The following is a 20,437-nucleotide window of genomic DNA, read 5'->3' as shown; positions in this document are numbered from 1 at the left end:
TTTGCTTATATAACAGAAGTATTTTATTACTTTTGTTTTAAGTCGATTTGTCAACATTTTGTTGAATGTGTTATGACTATTTGTCAACATTTTGTTGAATGTGTTATGGCTATTTGTACGCATTTTGTTGAATGTGTTGTGGCTATTTGTACGCATTTTGTTGAATGTTTTATGGCTATTTGTACACATTTTGTTGAATGTGTTATGGCTATTTGTACACATTTTGTTGAATGTGTTATGGCTATTTGTACATCTTTTGTTGATTGTTTTATGGCTATTTGTCCATTTTGTTGATTGTTTTATTTCAATGTCTGTGTTTTAGAGAGACTTGACAACATTGGGGAAATCGCTAATACTGGCAACTGCTAGTAAGTACTCACCAAGTACTGGAATCGGCATGTGGCCAGGTACCATATGACGCGTCGGACTTCCTGAAGTATGCCTGTTTGGACACGCCTAAAAATAAATAAAAACACATCTACTTTAGTTTTATGAGGCAGCATGTACAAAAAAATTGTTTTCGCACACATCCGATATCGACCTTGACCCTCACCCAACTCTTTCGACCTAGACACCCACCTCCTATGTCGATCTCGACACTCACCCCCCCCCCCCCCCCGATATCGACCTTGACCCTCTCCCACATCCTGTGTCGACCTTGACCCCAACCCACCTCTTCCGATCTTGACCCTCACCCAATTCTGATGTCGACCTTGACCCCAACCCACCTCTTCCGATCTTGACCCTCACCCAATTCTGATGTCGACCTTGACCCCAACCCACCTCTTCCGATCTTGACCCTCACCCAATTCTGATGTAGACCTTGACACTCACCCAGTCCCGACATCGACCTTGACAACCCACACCCAATGCCAACCTTCCCCCCCCCCCAACCTAGCCAGAAGAACTGACCTTGACGTATGAGGGCGATGGCCTTCTTCTCAATGAGAGCCGAGAGTCTCCTGGTTGACCTCAGGTACCGGGTCACGAACACGTTCGGTGCCAGGTAGATCAGGTTCTGCTCACCGCATCCGGTCGGCATCCGCAGGAGTTCCGTCACCCCGTCTATCATCACTTGTAGGGTGGGGCCCAGAAGATCGCCTGGGGAAGGGGGGGGGGAGGGGGGAAAATTAAGGGAGATCAGTTCGTATTTCTAGAGGCAAAGAACGGAAACTCAAGTCCATAGCTCAAATTTGCTTCAACTTTTGATTTCAGTTGTAAGGAGTAATACGTGAGGAAGGTATGTGAAACGCTGGAGGTAATTATGTTTATGCAGAGGCGTAGCGAGGGGGGGGACGGGGGTGCGGACCGCACCGGGTGACACCATTTAGGGGGGTGACACCAAGGCAAAACATAGTAAAATATATAGAGAAAAATTTGAGGGGGGGGGGTGCAAATCGAAAGTTCGAGGGGGGGGGGTTGCAAATCGAAAATTGAAAGTTTGTCCCTGGGAAGAGTCGCTACGCCTCTGAGGGGGTGACACCATTAAGTGCCGCACCGGGTGACACCCGACCTCGCTACGCCACTGTGTTTATGAAATGCATAGAGTTGTTTTGTATGTGTACGAGAAATGTTAGGAGGGGATGGGGGTCTCTGATTCTGCTTTAAGGGTTTGCAATACTGTTTTAAGGTATTACAGCGCTAACATTTGGGTTTTGAAAGCTTGGGCTAGAAATGAATGTTTTTTTAATAGATTGCATTATGTTTTAAAACTATCCGTGAAGAGCGCATTATTCTTAGAGTAAATTGATCGGGTCTGCAAAATTAAGAAATCTGTTGTCTTCTGAAGAGCTTAGTATTGATCTATGTAAACAACAATTGTAAAAACATATGGATGCACGTTCTCTCCGCTTCTTGCGATTGTTTTCAATCCAAAACATACTACAGGGGGGGGGGGGGGGTGTCCATAAATTACGTCACACTAGTAGGGGGAGGGGGGTCCGTTATTTTGTGACGGTGACGGGGTGGGGGTTCAGATGGTGTGAGGTCACACTTTTGCATTATAAAAAAGGAAGGTTAGAAAACGAATTTTAGACGTTATTTCGCGTTTTGGAAAACTGTTTCAATAAATTGTAATAGGAATTGATTAAAATACTCTATTTTCACAGAGTTCAGACAAGAATTTGGAAAAATAACGATGTTTTAAGAAAAATTCAACTGCAGTTTTGAGCGGGTTGTAGGCTGAGGTGTGACGTCATTTTAGGGGGGGGGGGGTCTGGCTTTTTGTGACGATATGTGACAGAGGGAAGGGGGAGGGAGGTAAAAATCGTCAAAAAGAAAATGGGTGACGTCATTTATGGATGACCCCTACCTAATGATTTAGTTGATTAATTTTCTTCTCGTTATACAGCACACACTTCACAGCAACTTCCTTCTTCAAGCTATCAAACAACAAATCTTCAAACAATCATTAACACCAGTCGTCAACAACCTCACCTCTACTCAGAGGCGTAGCGAGGGGGACGGGGGACGGGGGATGCGGACTGCACCGGGTGACACCATTTACGGGGGTGGCACCAAGGAAAAAATAGCAAAATCTAGAAAGAAAAATGATAATTCCACTTAATTAAGTGATTAATTCGAGTGTTAAATAGTCTTCTAAGAGGTGCAAATCGAAAGTTCGAGGGGTAGGGGTGCAAATCGAAAGTTTGAGGGGGGGGGGGGTGCAAATCGAAAATTGAAAGTTTGTCCCCGGGAAAGGTCGCTACGCCTCAGGGGGGTGACACCATTAAGTGCCGCACCGGATGACACCCGACCTCGCTACGCCACTGTCTCTACTATCGTGCACACGTCTTTTAGACCCACATTTAGCCTTGGTGTGAACGTACATAAAAAAACAACAACACAGGGTTGAATTCAACTCACTAACTCAATATGCCCAGGTGTTCTAGTCTATAGGGCTTGTAAGTCTACGGTCTCGAAATCTACTAGCTGGTAAGTAGGAGAACGAGAAGTTGTGACCTACTTACAAGCCCTATTCTCACCTGACCTGCAGATGACACGTGACAGAGTACTCACCCATCGCGTGCAGTGTGCAGCTGTCCGTGTCGGGGATCACTTCCTGTGGTAGGTCAAGGTCAAGCTCTACGCTCTGGCGCTTCTCGGCCACTCGGACCTCGTCTGGAATACAAGAGTGGTCAGTGTAGGGGGTAGGGGGGAGATATGGTGGTCAGTGGGTAGGGGTAGGTATGGTGGTCAGTGTAGGGGGTAGGGGGAGTTATGGTGGTCAGTTGCATAGATAATGAGATTAAAGAGTTTCTTTTAGGCATCTCTCCTTTGGGGGAGGGGGGGGGGCTATCCCCACAATTATAAAAAAATGTGATAATTCATCTATAGACTTAGCGATCCATTGAGCAGATGAAGTACTTAAAAAAAAACAAGCAATGCCAGTGTATTATAATTGCAATGAAAAAATGAAGAAATAATTCAGTTAAAAAGAACTGGAAAAGGGTACTCACTTTTGACGTTGAATGTTTGGTTGGATGGGCGATGGCGGAGGAATCTTTTGCCACTGGGGTCCAACATAACAGAGATGGTGTGGATCTTCTCGATACCTTCGCCCTGGGAAATAGTTCTTTTATTTAACTATTGTATTGTGATTTTGATAGCAAATTATGTATTCATTACACACCGAAATTTGTTTTTTAATTAGCACAAATTGGCCTATAAGTAAAAGACAAGTAAAAACCTAATTATGGGTCACCCGTAATGACGTTTCTCATTTTAAATCTGTATTGCCTCATCCATCTCCTTCATCATACATCACAAACACCCATTCACCCACATAAATACAAACCCACCAAAATATCCACCCACCTAAATATCCACCCACCAAAACACCCACACACCTAAATACCCACCCACCTAAACACCCACTCACCTAGATATCCACCCACCTAAATATCCACCTACCTAAATATCCACCCACTCACCAAAATACCCACCCACCTAAATATTCACACACCTAACTACCCACACACAAAAATACCCACACACCTAAATATTCACTCACCTAAATATCCACTCACCTAAATATCCACTCACCTAAATATCCACCCACCTAAATATCCACCCACCTAAATATCCACCCACTCACCAAAATACCCACCCACCTAAATATTCACACACCTAACTACCCACGGTCCTAGGACCTTTGACCACAGGTGCTTTGACCATAGGGGGTTTGACCATAGGGGGTTTGACCACAGCGGAGCTTTGACCATAGGGGCTTTGACCATAGGGGGTTTGACCACAGCGGGGCTTTGACCATAGCGGTGCTTTGACCATAGGGGGTTTGATCATAGGGGGTTTGACCATAGGGGGTTTGACCACAGGTGTTTTCTCAGCAGAGGGTCTTTGATCATAGGTGGTCTATCAACGGGTGTTTGATCACAAGCGCTGTGTCCGGCTTTGATCATAGGTGTTTTGTCCACATAGGGTCTTTGATCTCAGGTGGTTTGTCCAATGCTGTCCATATATGGTAAGGATTTATTTTAAAAGTTGCTAAATTATATTTTAAATTTTGACATGATGTAATAATATGGTCAAACAGATGTACTGACATATTTGCGTGCTATAGCACATCTGTCATTTAGTTAACCATTTTATGTATTACATCTTTGACTATATTTTTGGTAAGTTTTGTTTCATTTTTTATCCTTTATATATGATATGTATTTTCAAGTACTTCTACATTATTTATTTGTGAAACTTGTTATATGTCGCATTATTTGTGTTTCATTTATATTTAAAATAAATCTATGAGGTCTAGCGCCAGCCTTTATGTGGAGACTAAAATATAATTCTTGGCTTTTTTAAATACATGTTAATTTCTATTAACGTACTCTCAGGAAACATGTATAAAATCGTGTTAATTGTATCACACCTATGACCAAAGCTGGATACAGCGCTTGTGATCAAACACCCGTTGATAGACCACCTGTGTTCAAAGACCCTCTGCTGAGAAAACACATGTGGTCAAACCCCCTATGGTCAAACACCCTATGATCAAACCCCCTATGGTCAAAGCACCGCTATGGTCAAAGGCCCGCTGTGGTCAAACCACCTATGGTCAAAGCCCCTATGGTCAAAGCTCCGCTGTGGTCAAAGCCCCTATGGTCAAACCCCCTATGGTCAAAGCACCTGTGGTCAAAGGTCCGCGCACCCTACCCACACACCAAAATACCACACACCACCTAAACACACACACACCAAAACACCCACACACCACCTACCTCGACTCTCAATATCCTCTCCACCGCGTCCCTCCCCCATGACGAAAAGGCTTTGACCGTGATCGGGAATTCCCCAATCTCCAGCGGCACAATGGGAAAGTAGGCAGAGGCCGCCTCGTTGGGTTCGATCTCCAGCCTAATGAAGTCTGTGTGCTCCCCTGGAGGGCTGGAGTAGCAGATTCCATCCACGCTATGCATGAGTAGGTTCACCTGGGCAATGACAAGGTCGTTTGTAATTAGAAGTAGTTAAGTAGGGTAGTGGTTATTGTTAATTAGGGATACTTAAACTGGACAAAAGTGATTGCTAATTATGAGTTATTAAGTGGGGCATTAGGAAAATTTAGATATTATTATCTAGAAAAAATGGCCTTTGTTAATTAGGAGTATTAAGTTATAATTGTTAACTAGATATAAACAAACAGGGCAGTGGGCATTATTAATTAGGGATAATTATGTCGAAGTATGATGGTTGATAATAAAGGGTAATTAAGTTGGAAATAGTTCGTAACTAACTCTCTCTACAAGAGATGTTCATACCCTAAATTGGTAACTAAATCCCTCTATAAGAGATGTTCATACCCTCAACTGGTAAATAAATCCATCTATAAGAGATGTTCATACCCTAAACTGGTAACTAAATCACTCTAGATGTTCATACTCTCAATTGGTAACTAAATCCCTCTATAAGAGATGTTTATACCCTCAATTGGTAACTAAATCCCTCTATAAGAGATGTTCATACTCTCAATTGGTAACTAAATCCCTCTATAAGAGATGTTCATACTCTCAATTGGTAACTAAATCCCTCTATAAGAGAAGTTCATACCCTCAATTGGTAACTAAATCTACCTACAAGAGAAGTTCATACCCTCAATTGGTAACTAAATCCACCTACAAGAGAAGTTCATACCCTCAATTGGTAACTAAATCCCTCTACAAGAGAAGTTCATACCCTCAATTGGTAACTAAATCCACCTACAAGAGAAGTTCATACCCTCAATTGGTAACTAAATCCACCTACAAGAGAAGTTCATACCCTCAATTGGTAACTAAATCCACCTACAAGAGAAGTTCATACCCTCAATTGGTAACTAAATCCACCTACAAGAGAAGTTCATACCCTCAATTGGTAACTAAATCCACCTACAAGAGAAGTTCATACCCTCAATTGGTAACTAAATCCATCTATAAGAGATGTTCATACTCTCAATTGGTAACTAAATTCCTCTATAAGAGAAGTTCATACCCTCAGTTTCCTGTTCATGTAGTTGTACACTGTGGCCCTGACCTCCAGCTGCTCAAGGCGGATCACGCTGTAAGGAAGGTCAAGGTGAACGAAGAAGGAGCTGAAGGTCACGAGTTCAAGGGGCGGGGCCAGACAGAGCCCCGTCTCCATGGACATGCCCAGCGCCTCCACAGACCAGGTCGTGATGGAGTCTGGCAGCACGAAGTCTACGTCTGCTCGGCCTTCCGGTCTGCGGAAGTTAAAGATGCCGGAAGTTAAAGTTTCCGGAAGTTAAAGTTGCCGGAAGTTTTATTTAACGTAAAAGTAAAGTTTCTCTTTCAAACCAGACGGTCTATGGGGCAAGTGAAGTAGAGTTCACTTGTTTCTGTGACCTCGGCATATGAAGAGATAGCGTGGTCAGCACTATGCCCAGCCGCCTTTACTTTCCATAACATGAGTTAGGTACCCATCAGAGTTGGTTTGACTCAGGGACGGTCTACTGACTTGAACCCGGATTCAAACTCGAGACTTACGGGTAAGCAGTCCAGCTCTCTACCGCTAGACCACTCCGTCCCATATTTAAGGGGGTGTGGGTGAAAACTGTGAACAGAGGCGTAGCAAATAGGGGAGCAAGGGAGAGGTCTTCAAGAATTGAAATATTGTAAGGACAGTGGTTTCTCTTTTAGAGATCTGTTTGCCTTACTAAAAATAATAAAATAAGTCAAATTAAATGGAGTGAAAAATTGGAGTAGCTTACGTAGTATTTTTTATTCAGAAATAGGGCTGGTAAGTGGGTCACCAACCAGTTCTATGGCTCATGCAGATTTTATTGAGCCGTAGAACTGGTTGGTGACCTACTTACCAGCCCTATACAGACTACAGCCGAGGATACGTTAGTGAGATAGATTATCAAATCTGAGTTCTCTGAGAAAGATGGTTGTATTACGCTACAAATGATAGTTTGACTTTCTTATAACGCAGGGGTTACCAACCCCGTGCCCGCGGGCGCCATGGCGCCCGCCGAACGATTCGTATGTGCCCGCCTCTCACTATTCGACAGAGACAAGATTTTTTGTTGAAGGGGATTGACATCGAAAATTAAGGGGGGAGGTGCAAATCGAAAGTTTGAGGGGGGGGGTGCAAATCGAAAGTTTGAAGGGGGGGGGCGGTGCAAATCGAAAGTTTTGTCCCCGGGTGACGGGAAGGGTTGCTACGCCTCTGGAAGGAGTTTGACGATTTAAAAAAGGTGGTGCCCGCCACCCTACCGATATTTTAGAATGTGCACTAGAGTAAAAAAAAAGGCTGGGAACCCCTGTTATAACGTATATGTGGTATTCAGGACAAAGGTATGTCCGTGCATAGTGTCAGACAAATGGATTTTTTTTCTGTTGTCTGAACACACATACATTCAGTGTGTTAGGACACACATATAGTCTGGGCATGGGGGCACACATATGACCCATAAGCCAGGACAGACTTATGGGCCAAAAGTCCTGTCACATCTATGGCCCACTAGTGAAGACACAGATTTGGCCCACAAAAAAGACAACTTAAGACACACACAAACAAACATTGATACATTTATGGCCCATGAATTAGGTCACTTTGTGGACCCACAATTAAAGACACACCTTTGATACATAATACAAACCTATGACACACTTAAAACCCACAGGTCAACACACACCTAAGACCCACAATTCAAGACACACCAAGAACCCCCAATTCAAGACACACCTAAGACCCACAAGTCAAGACATACCAAGAACCCACAAATCAAGACACACCTAAGACACTCAAGTCACAAACACACCTAAGACCCACGTAAGACCCACACGTCAAGACCCACTTAAGACCCACAAATCAAGACACACCTGAGACCCCCAAACCAACACCCACCTAAGACCCACAAACCAACACCCACCAAAGACCCACAAACCAACACCCACCAGAGACCCACAAACCAACACCAACCTGAGACCCACAAACCAACACCCACCAGAGACCCACAAACCAACACCAACCTAAGACCCACAAACCAACACCCACCTAAGACCCACAAACCAACACCCACCTAAGACCCACAAACCAACACCCACCTAAGACCCACAAACCAACACCCACCTAAGACCCACAAACCAACACCCACCTAAGACCCACAAACCAACACCCACCTAAGACCCCCAAATCACGACACAACTTAGACCCACAAACCACCACCCACCTAAGACCCACCTAAGACCCAAACAAAGACCCACGAGCCAGCTGTAAGAACTCACCCCAGGTTGTACTCCTCAAACCACCACGACTCTGGGAAGTTTGTCCTTATGGGGATGTTCTTGATCTGCATCACGTCCTCATCCAGTGCCACCTCCAGTTCGTCCCCCGCCCGCTTCGGTATCCCCATCATTCCTTAAGTTACAAGAAAAACTGTTCGATCATTAGAAGCTAACTATAAACTACATTGGGACGGCGTGGTCGGATGGTAGAGCTCACGACTGCTAACTTGAAAGTCTCGAGTTTGCATCCCTGGATGTCGTCTATGAGTCGACTCAGCTTTGATGAGTACCTGACTCACGTTAGGTAGATAAAGGCGGCTCGGCATAGTGCTGATCATACTATTCAAGGAAGGGTATGCCGAGGGTAATGAAACAGATGAACTCTACTTCATCAACCCCAACTGACTTATAACACGAAAGGGGAAAAGATGATGTTAAATTACCATCAGCAAAGCCTAGAGGAGACAAGCTAAAAAAACACTAAAGTTCTAATCTGAAAAAAAAAAAACATTTTGTTTCCAATCCTAGCTTGTTCTGTGTTTTGTATTTTTTGGTTATTTCTCTTTTCCTAAGCGTTACTGACTGGCTCAGTGGCCGATGTAATTGGAAGATTTAGACAATTTAGTTAAACGGTAGACGGAGGATGGTGGGGGGGGGGGGGGGGGGGGGGGCAGTTGTGTCACTAGTTGGGGTGATACCCGGGATGGTGTCACCACTTCCTTCTATAACTATGTACCTGATATACTAAAACTATAAGCACTTTGGTGTCACCCTTATCCCGAATCGTGCCCACCTCTTACCAATGATATAATTAAATGTAACAACTTATTAAACTTTTAAACTAAATGGAAAAAGCAGGCTTTCTTATTGGATATTTTTTTTTATCGTTCGGGTATCACCCCCTTGGGTGATGTCATACAGTTCTGTCCGCACCCCTACCCCCTAGTGACGCCACTGGACGGGGGGGGGGGGTGTCTGGGTGCCTTATTCCCCTTTCTAACGATATGGCGATGCAATAGTCAATTACAAAAAAAAAAACGCCAAATGAAGTGTAAGTTGACATTTCTAAATGAAGTCTTTTATTATATATCTAAACAATTTCTTCTTCAACATAACTTACAATTTTTGATTCAAGCTTATACATCCAATTGAAAAAATTTCAAAGGACAATGTTACTCGATTTCATGTTTAATTTATTAAGGCTGATTTTTTTATTTTCTTTTGAAACAATAAGTTAATTCAAATAACGACAACTCGTATAAGACTTACTTCCCAAGCTATCTAGTGATATCCTCCCTTTAGCAATGTCTTTGCAGCACCTGAAAAACTCTTGCGCGCACAGGTCAAAGGTCATCCTCTTTTTCAGTTGCTGTGACGCATAGTAACACAGTGAGAGCGAGGCGTTGTATAACGAGGCGCCCTCCAGGCAACACAAGTCTAGCGCGCGCTTTTCTGGCCAGATAGACAAATCAGTCCAGTGAAATTTATATCGGGACGAAACAGTAACAGAAAGAGGGACAAAACACTTAGCATAATCCTCACACAAGCATAAACACCCCGGACAACCCACTTCTAAGTTAAAAAGCTAAGTTTGATGTAACCTTTTATACAGAAAATAAATTATTTATCCCCATAACCCCCCCCCCTTCCGGTAAAGTTCAAATGCATCCCCACATAGAAAAAAATGTCTGTTTTAGACAGAGTGGGATTCGAACCTACTCGCTTCAGGTGACCTTCTCTTCCTGACCATCTTGTCCGCACAGCCTTCTACAGTCTTCGGCGTCATGGTGACTCCTGCGTTGGTCAGCACCGTCAGACCAGAGTACTGGAGGAGAGAAGAGGTCAAAGGTCATTATGTTGGGGAGTAGGGGGTCAAGATCGAATTCACGAAATCACGGTCATACTGGTGGCGTAAGAAATGGACTGGACCGTGCTAACTCGTTTGTTAATTACCTTGTAATTTATTTAATAAATAAGGAAGGATTTATGATGGTTTGTGTTATACCAGTGCCCCGTAATGCCACAAAAAATGGAAGTTTCTTGAAAAAGTGGTGTTGGGCTACTGGTAGTTGACCTAATACTAAATTAATCTAAACTACTACCGATGTTCGATTATAGACTCTTCCGAAAATAGGTGTGTTAGGTTGTTGGTAATCTGGGTGAGAATAAAAATTTACATAAGACTACTGCAACCCAAATCCCCACCCTCCTCCCTTTTTAAGGTGGAAGAAAAAAAAAATCACTCACCTCAAAAACTTTGGCCGTGTCTCTCCCGCCACTGTAACCACACCCTCTGTCATGCGCACTCAGCTGCTGAAACACCTGCACAAAAAAAGAGGAGAGAACACGTACTGAATTCACTGACAGTTTAACTATGTAACTTTTAGTTAACTTGTAAACACGGCGTCAAATCAAAACAAACACACAGTGTGTTGGTGGAAAAGAAAAACCAAAACAACTCACCGATCGTCTAGTTAGTGAGCTGTTTTTGAGGTGGTACACGGCGCTGTCTACTGCTAAAAGGCCGACAACCATGTTGGGGACTCCTGTTAGAGTTACCGTTCCTATGTCACCAGGTCGTAGGGTTTTCTTGCTATCATCCTCACGTTTTATGGACAACTGGGGAATGGGATTTAGGTTAGCGTTAAGAAACATTTCATGACAGGTCAAAACAAAGGTTACAACGAAAGCTGCGCAACTAGCTACTCAAATGTTACGTCACCGTAAAATACTTACCTCTACTTACAAAAACCCACATTACCACCACAAGAACTACCTCACTACTACAAAAACCTACAAATCCTTCACGAATAATACCTAACCGTCGCAAATACTACCTCACCGCCACAAAACATATATTGCTATCACAAAACATACCTCGCCATATCTTACCTCACCATGGCAAAACATACATCAACCCTAGAAAACATCTCACCGTCACAAAACATACCTCACCGTCACAAAACATACCTCACCGTCACAAAACATACCTCACCGTCACAAAACATACTGCACCGTCACATAACATACCTCACCGTCACATAACATACCTCACCGTCACAAAACATACCTCACTTTTATCTCACCTCACCGTCACAAAACATACATCACCTTTATCTCACCTCACCGTCACAAAACATACCTCACCGTCACAAAACATACCTCACCGTCACAAAACATACCTCACCGTCACAAAACATACCTCACCGTCACAAAACATACCTCACCGTCACAAAACATACCTCACCGTCACAAAACATACTGCACCGTCAAAAAAAAATACCTCACCGTCACATAACATACCTCACCGTCACAAAACATACCTCACTTTTATCTCACCTCACCGTCACAAAACATACATCACCTTTATCTCACCTCACCGTCACAAAACATACCTCACCGTCACAAAACATACCTCACCTTTATCTCACCTCACCGTCACAAAACATACCTCACCGTCACAAAACATACCTTACCTTTATCTCACCTCACCGTCACCAAACATACCTCACTTTAATGTCAACACACCGTCACAAAACATACCTCACCGTCACAAAACATACCTCACCTTTATCTCAGCTCACCGTCACAAAACATACCTCACCTTTATCTCAGCTCACCGTCACAAACATACCTCACCGTCACAAGACATACCTCACCGTCACAAAATATACCTCACCGTCACAAAACACACCTCACCGTCACAAAACATACCTCACCGTCACAAAACATACCTCACCTTTATCTCAGCTCACCGTCACAAAACATACCTCAACGTCACAAAACATACCTCACCTTTATCTCAGTTCACCGTCACAAAACATACCTCACCGTCACAAAACATACCTCACCGTCACAAATTGTACCTGACCTTTTTCCCATCTAACCATCACAAAACATACCTCACCTTTATCCCATCTAACCGTCACAAAACATACCTCACCGTCACAAAACATACCTCACCTCTAACCTCACCGGCACAAAACATACCTCACCTTTATCTCACCTCACCGTCACAAAACATACCTCACCGTCACAAAACATACCTCACCGTCTCACCTCTCACCTTACCGTCACAAAACATACCTCACCTTTATCTCACCTCACCGTCACAAAACATACCTCACCGTCACAAAACATACCTCACCGTCACAAAACATACCTCACCGTCACAAAACATACCTCACCGTCACAAAACATACCTCACCGTCACACTGCCCCATGATGTCCATCCACACCGAGTCGGACACCACCTCCGCCCCCGCCTCCTCGCCCTTGATGGCGAATGCCAGTATCCTGGCACCGGGCGCCATCTCGTTGGTCAGTTGCAGGTGGAATGTCGTGCTGTTGCCCATGATGTTTCTCGTGCTTGCCTGCCAGACGATCTTACCACGTGACACAATCTGTGACAGACAGGTAGTCAGTTATTGACTTCATCCAACGTAAGTTTAACATAATGTAAAATATTGTCATTACAATTTTAGATTTTATATTTTTTATTTTTTAGGATATTATTTATTATCTGCTTTTGTCATAAGATTCACGATGGTGCTTAGTTAGTTAGAGGAAATAAGCAACGCGCTTATTTATTGATATATGCTTTAGAGTTATTAAACGCCGAAATTATTTGTTCATGCAAATTAGACGAAATAAGCAGTAATACAATCCAATAAAGCTTCAGAGAAAGACATAATTGAACCGAACTTTTTTTTAGTAGAAATGACAGGTCAGTGGCGTAGCCAAGAATTAGTCATTGGAGGGGTTCAAATATTCTCCATATGTGTAAAATCATATATATATATATATATATATATATATATATATATATATATATACAGGGGTGTGAGTCCATGGGAGGGGTTATTACACCCCTAACCCCCCCCCCCCCCCTTGCCTACGCCACTGCGGTAGGTATTATAGAGTTGTTATGTTTTGAGAACAAAATTAGCACTTGTTGATTGACTTCCATTAAGAAACAAGAGGTTAAAAAACAAATGTGCTATTTATTGGAGGTAAAACAAAAACATTTCTCCAGGAATGTGTATAAAAACACAGATATGTAAAGATGCCGAGCAAATAAAATAATAAAGAGATTTATACAAACTATCAAAATTACAAATTTATTACTGAAATGACAAATTGTTTGATGCCTAATGAACGAAAATTGTCAAGATGATTAATGCCTTATTAATAAAAAATGACAAGATGATTCATGCCTAACCAACAGATTGACTGTAGCAATATCCGGTGCTGACGTGTATGTGGTCAACACAGTTATGTAATCTCCGGCCCTAGGCATCTGTCCTTGACGTTTCTGAGTAATTGAAAAATATTCAAAAATAATAAATTTTGATATTGCATCAACTGTTAATAAAAGAATGTAATAAATAATCGTGTTATACCTGTAATAGACTATTAACAAGGTCAAAAAGAAGGGAAAAATGTTATTAGATTATTATTTGTTGAATAAAATAAGGGAGATAAGATGAACTGTATACATTTGTAAGAAGTTATTTTAAAGTTGTTTCCCTTTAATGTTTTAAAAAGATTTTGTTAGGTGGAACTCACCACATCTGTTAGTGTTGCCTGCAGGTGCATGTACACGGCTGATGGTGAGTAAAAGGGACTAACGCCAAAGGCAAATGTTGAGCTGGTCAGTTGGTCAATGCTCACGTCTCGCGGCCAGACCTGAAAGTGACATTTTTATTTTTAAATAGTCACAGTACAATTGGGTTAGCCGTACTCTACTCCACATTTATCAAAGCAATTTTTCGCTTTATTTTATAGAAATATGAACTCCCATTACGCTGAAGGGTAAGCTGTAACATAACATCGGAGGCAAAATACCGTTCTAAGTAAGACAACATCACGCACAATAGGGTTAGCCGTACCAGACCACTGTTCTCTTACACATAATTAATTAATAGAAAAAATAAATTTCTAGTACGTTTCAATTTAAAATTGTGAAATTGTTGCTAAAATACCATAAATAGGAGAACAACATCGTTTGCTTATACATTATTAATTAATTTAAAAAAAATAATTCCTAGAACAACTGTGAAATTATAGGTAAAATACCATATTAAATAATTGACCTACATCGCTGCTAGTCGTTAAACTAAGCCAGGCCAAACCCTGGCCGGAACGGGAGTTTTTTGTTTTTCTTTGTTTTTATTTTATCTTATGAAAGCTACTCATCAATCTTCAAGGCCACTGGTAATATTAAACAACAAACAATCTGCGTAATCTTTAAATACTTTTAATCTATATTTAACGATTGTTTTAAACGCTTTTTTGTGTGTTTGTTTATATTAAGTAAACAATTAAATAAACGTAACACGTTATATGCTGAAATTAGATTTTTCTTTTTAAAGGTAAGCAATAATCAAAGGAAAGGCAGGTAACCTGATGACGTCACTCACCTTGAACTGAACCAACTGCACGTGCGCAGGTATGAAGTAGGTCACGGTAAGCCGACCCCTGGCGTCCGTGAGCAGTGGGGCCCCGCCCCCGGGGTGGAGGGGTAAGATGGTTTCTTCAGTGTTGTCTTTAGAGGTTGTCGCTTTACACGTGACGGCAATAGGGAGGTTCGAACCCAGGTCCCCGTTGGCTTTGTACACGTCAATCTAGTCCAAGTTTAGAGGTCTTAAGTTAATTACTTAATTAACTTTTTTAAAAACGTCTCTAAGTGTGAATATATCTTCTTTTTTTAGACACACACGAGCACAGCAGTACATACACACACACACACACACACACATATATATATATATATATATATATATATATATATATATATATATATATATACGTATATATATATATATATATATATATATATATATATATATATATATATATATATATATATATATATATTCCTGAGAGCCTATGTGGCTGACTAAATGATCTACTGACATCAAAGATCTAGATCTAGAGCTGCCTACAATTTTTGAGTGCCCATACTTTGTGTAGACAGCAGCGCTACCATCTCGAGTAGCCTGAAAGTTCCAGACTGGTTGACCTCTTGGATACACGAGAGCCAGGTTCCCTTTCCTGACTGACCCAGTCATACACTGACCTCTAATACCTAGACTGACCTAGTGACTAACTGACCTCTAGGACCTAGACTTACCTAGTGACTTACTGACCTCTAGGACCTAGACTGACCTAGTGACTTACTGACCTTTAGGACCTAGACTGACCTAGTGACTAACTGACCTCTAGCACCTAGACTGACCTAGTGACTAACTGACCTCTAGGACCTAGACTGACCTAGTTACTAATTGACCTCTAATACCTAGACTGACGTAGTGACTAACTGACCTCTAGGACCTAGACTGACCTAGTTACTAACTGACCTCTAGAACGAAGTCTGACTTACGACCTCTAAGTCCTCGACTGACCCACTGACCTATTGACCTCTAAAATATACGGCAGCCAGGTTTCCTTCTGACCAAGTCACACAGTGATTTCTAGGGCCTCGACTGACCCAGTGACCTACTGACCTCTAGGACGTAAGGCAGCCCAGGTTTAAACTGCCTGGAGGAGCGCGTGAACTTGATGACGTACAGGTGGTCGGAGAAGACGATGCTGACGTCATCGGCTTTCTCGATTCGACCGGAAGCGAGCTCTGTAACCGCGGCCTGCAGATGGAGTTTCCCGCCATTGGGGAACCAGACGGCCTGCACCGGAAGTCTCAGCTCGTCCATGGTTATCCCACATTCCGTGAACCCGGTGGCGTTTAACTGGGAAAGTAAAGAAAAAATGGTGGCGTTTAACTGGGAAAGTAAAGAATGGTGGCGTTTAACTGGGAAAGTAAAGAATGGTGGCGTTTAACTGAGAGAGTAAAAAATGGTGGCGTTTAACTGGGAAAGTAAGGAATGGTGGCGATTAAATGGGAAAGTAAGAAATGGTGGCGTTTAGCTGGGAAAGATATAAGTAAAAAATGGTGGCATTTAACTGGGAAAGTAAAAAATGAAGGCGTTTAACTGGGAAAGGCAGAAGAAAAATGGTGGCGTTTAACTGGGAAAGTAAAGAAATAAATTGGGAGTGATCTCCCCTAAACTTTCTCGAATATTCTTATAAGAAATAACAGGGGGTGGCAACTCGGGAAATAGACATGATTTTTAATCCATTTTAAATAAAATAAGAATTGCACACCAAGTGAACGCCAAATAAATGTGCATAATAGTGCAGAATATTATTAGTAGGCTACTTTATAAATTCATATGCCTTTTTTGAGAAATCGGAAATAGGGAAAATTACTACTTCCAGTCAACGGAAATTACTCAAAATTTGACAGAAGGCAGAAAAATATATATGTTACTTACATGTGAAATTTCATTTAACTATCTGAAATGATACTCAAGTTATAGGCTTTTGAATAATTGAAAGTAGAAAAAGTTCCACTTCCGGTTATCGGAAATTGCTCAAAAGTTGATACGGATCTACGATTTTGATATAATACTTATATATGAAATTTCATCAACCTAGCTGTAACGGTACTCAAGTTGTCGTGTTTACACACACACACAGAGACACACACACACATACACACACAGACATACGGACAAGATTGCAAAACTGCTTTTCCGACTCAGGGAGTAGTAAAACGTCGAGATTTGCAAAAATCTCGATTTTTTTTTTGCACGATTACAAGACTTTCTCTATACTTGGTATATACGAGAAAGTAAAAAATGGTGGCGTTTAACTGGGAAAGTGAGGGGGAAAATAGTTAGATTAGGGATGAGCGTTAAAATAAGCAAGAATGAGCTTTAGTGTTGATTTAATTATAGGAGAAATAAATTCATATTATCTCCCTTGACTGATTTTTTGTATTATTTTGAATGAATTAGTTTATTTAGAATTAGAATGGATCCTTTCTTTTTAAAAGGTAGTGGAAGAGCGGTAACGTAGATAGTGCCAAATGGGAGGGGGTGGGGCGGGGGAAGGTTGCACCAGGCACAAGGCAGAGCTTTTAGAATAGAGGCATAAAATGACCCGTAAAAATTCAACCGATGAAAACATATCGCTAATTGACCACCAAATAAAACCCACCTATAAAGGACAATGAAAACCCACATATAAAGGGCAATGAAAACCCACCTATAAAAGAAAATGAAAACCCACATATAAAGGACAATGAAAACCCACCTATAAAAGAAAATGAAAACCCACCTATAAAGGACAAATGAAAACCCACCTGTAAGTTCCGTTGTTTTCCCACGTGGAACACGTGACCATGCCAGAGAAGTCCAAAAATAACTGTCACGTGACCGATCACAGGCTTACCGTATGTGTACCTGCAGGTCAAAAGTCATTTGAAAACGCTACCAATCCAATAGTTAAACGCAGTGGCTGCAGAGTTTCTTTCAGGCATCCCCCCCCCCCCCCAAATAGTGATAAGACGACATAAGCAAGGGGTCATCCATAAATGACGTCACGCTTTTTTTGACGATTTTTACCTCCCTCCCTCCCCTCCGGTCACATGTCGTCACAAAACGCCAGACCCCCCCCCCCTAAAATGACGTCACACCTCAGCCTAACCCCCCCCCCCCCCTAAAAATTTCTGTTGAATTTTTCTTAAAACATCGATATTTTTCCAAAATCTTGTCAGAACTCTGTCAACATAGAGTATTTTGATCAATTCCTATTACAATTTATTAAAACCGTTTTCTAAAACGCGAAATAACGGTTAAAACTCGCTTTCTAACATTGTTTTTTATAATGTAAAAAAGTGATGTCACGCCATCTGACCCCCCCCCCTCCCCTCCCCTTTATCACACACTGTCACAAAATTACGGACCCCCTCCCCCTTACGAGTGTGACGTCATTTATGGACGACCCCTACTGCAAATATTGGTTGGGCAGTATGAGAACACAAACAATGATGAGACATTAGCAAAATCAACACAGATATTAATGAGACGACATAAGCAACAAGAACATTGATGAGATAACTTAAGCAACACAGATATTAATGAGACGACATAAGCAACACGAACAATGATAAGACCTTACTTGGCGCCTACTACCAGGCGAATGTTCGTATCGTTTGCTAAAATAACTTTCGCCTCGTCTGGAATGTGAAAACTGACTGAAAAAGTCGGCAGGACTGAAAACGAAACAAAATAAAGGAAATGTTTCAAAATAAATAGAGCTTAACTTTTGCATTTCAATTAATATTAAATAAACTAGTCTAGTCTTGTTTAATATGGACCATAAAATGTTAGACTTGCCGTATTCTTTAACTTCAAACCTCACAGAACTTGACGTTTTTAGCTGTAAAGGAAGATAAATTTGATAGTAATTTAAAAAAAAATGATATTGTTACTTTAATTCGCTTGTAAAATGCAAGGAAGGGGGGGGGGGGTATTTCAAAATATTATGATTACGAGTTTCATTCATTTATTTATATTTTTTAAAAAATTAATTTAAAATAATAAGTCAACGAAATGATATTTGGCGAGTAACTGTTGACTGTGGATTAACTATCAGCTTTATCCCAGGACAATTCTCACCTTTAAACTAACAACCAAAATGTACTCACCCCGTTGACGAACTTTGCCGTCACGGTCCAGTTGCCATAGACGGGGTTGTCTGGGATCTTCATGACGTCCTTGGTGATGAGGTCCTTCGTGTTGTCCACCAGCTTTCGGCTGATGGTCATCCCGTCTGGGTTCTGGGAAGTGGAGATAAATATGAGGGTTGTGTGGGGGGTTGTGTTGGGTTTTTTTGGGGGGGTTATGTTAGGGGGGGGGGGGTTGTGGGGGGTTGTGTGAGGGGTTGTGGGGGGCTGTGTGGTGGGTTGTGTGAGGGGTTGTGTCGGGAGTTGTGTGTGGGGGGGTGTGGGGGCGTTGTGGGAGTTGTTGGAGGGTTGTGGGAGGGTTGTGTAAGCTGTTAGGGGTTGTGTGGGATGTGGGGGCTGTGTGAGGTGTAGTGGAGACAGATATGAGGGTTGTGTGAGAGGTTGTGTGGGTGGGGGTTGTGGGAGTTGTTGGAGTGCTATGTAAGGTGTGAGGGGTTGTATGGAGTCTGAGGGCTGTATCGGTGTGAGGGCTGTGTGAGGTGTTGTGAGGGGTTGTGTCGGTGTGAGGGCTGTGAGAGTTGTGTGGGGGTTGTGTGAAGGTTGTGTGGACGTTGTGTGAGGGTCATATGAGGGTTATGTGAGAGTTGTGGGAGGTTTGTGTGGGTTCTGTGAGATTTGTTTGAGGGTTGTGTGAATGTTTTGTGATGGTTGTGTGATGGTTTCGTGAGAGTGTGAGGGTTGTGGGAGGACGTGTAAACTATATTCATCCAAAGATGAAATGTGATGTGAATTTAACAAAGGCGTTAATCCCCCACAGTGTGGCGGTAGTCAGGCTAGATCAGTGTCGTTGTTTTTTTCCAGAGATTTTTATCTCTGGAAGAGTCTGAGTGGGGAAGAGTCTAGAAATCTATCTTATACTACTAAAAGTCCAGTTTGTTTACATGTTTGAATATTTATTTGTTTTTTTGTTTGTCCGATCGAAAATTGTGATATGTTCGACTCTATCTGGAGTGCTGTAAAATAGTATGTAGGTAGAGAATATTTTTTTAATGCAGACAGAGTGTTAATCACAAATTTATTTAAAGACGTTAATTAATTAATTGATTTATTCATACGTAGAGTAACCCATTTTTTTTTAAAATGTTAAAACATCGAATAAACTTTGTGG

The 20,437-nt window shown here is 41.9% G+C and overlaps 1 protein-coding gene across 1 annotated transcript in view; it reads right to left on the bottom strand.

Moving 5' to 3' along the window:
• Positions 1–20,437, bottom strand: part of LOC131956925 (complement C3) — a 78,437-nt gene that overhangs the window by 41,390 nt on the left and 16,610 nt on the right. The window contains exons 6-25 of the mRNA XM_059321560.1: positions 19,291–19,422; positions 18,980–19,022; positions 18,762–18,855; positions 17,944–18,043; positions 16,247–16,486; positions 15,161–15,364; positions 14,307–14,426; positions 13,960–14,052; positions 12,941–13,141; positions 11,202–11,357; positions 10,986–11,060; positions 10,458–10,563; positions 10,008–10,190; positions 8,739–8,871; positions 6,481–6,709; positions 5,235–5,444; positions 3,459–3,561; positions 3,019–3,120; positions 913–1,101; positions 381–456 (exon numbers count right to left, since the gene is read on the bottom strand). Coding sequence (XP_059177543.1) covers positions 381–456; positions 913–1,101; positions 3,019–3,120; positions 3,459–3,561; positions 5,235–5,444; positions 6,481–6,709; positions 8,739–8,871; positions 10,008–10,190; positions 10,458–10,563; positions 10,986–11,060; positions 11,202–11,357; positions 12,941–13,141; positions 13,960–14,052; positions 14,307–14,426; positions 15,161–15,364; positions 16,247–16,486; positions 17,944–18,043; positions 18,762–18,855; positions 18,980–19,022; positions 19,291–19,422 — 2,789 coding nt within the window. The remainder of the gene's footprint in view (positions 1–380; positions 457–912; positions 1,102–3,018; positions 3,121–3,458; positions 3,562–5,234; positions 5,445–6,480; positions 6,710–8,738; positions 8,872–10,007; positions 10,191–10,457; positions 10,564–10,985; positions 11,061–11,201; positions 11,358–12,940; positions 13,142–13,959; positions 14,053–14,306; positions 14,427–15,160; positions 15,365–16,246; positions 16,487–17,943; positions 18,044–18,761; positions 18,856–18,979; positions 19,023–19,290; positions 19,423–20,437) is intronic.

The sequence above is a fragment of the Physella acuta genome, unplaced genomic scaffold (assembly GCF_028476545.2).
Source record: "Physella acuta isolate Inbredline_101_S28 unplaced genomic scaffold, ASM2847654v3 ptg001186l, whole genome shotgun sequence".
In the NCBI taxonomy this organism is placed as follows: Eukaryota; Metazoa; Mollusca; class Gastropoda; family Physidae; genus Physella; species Physella acuta.
Note: the sequence above shows the minus strand (reverse complement) of the source record. Positions and strands in the feature narration are given on the sequence as shown.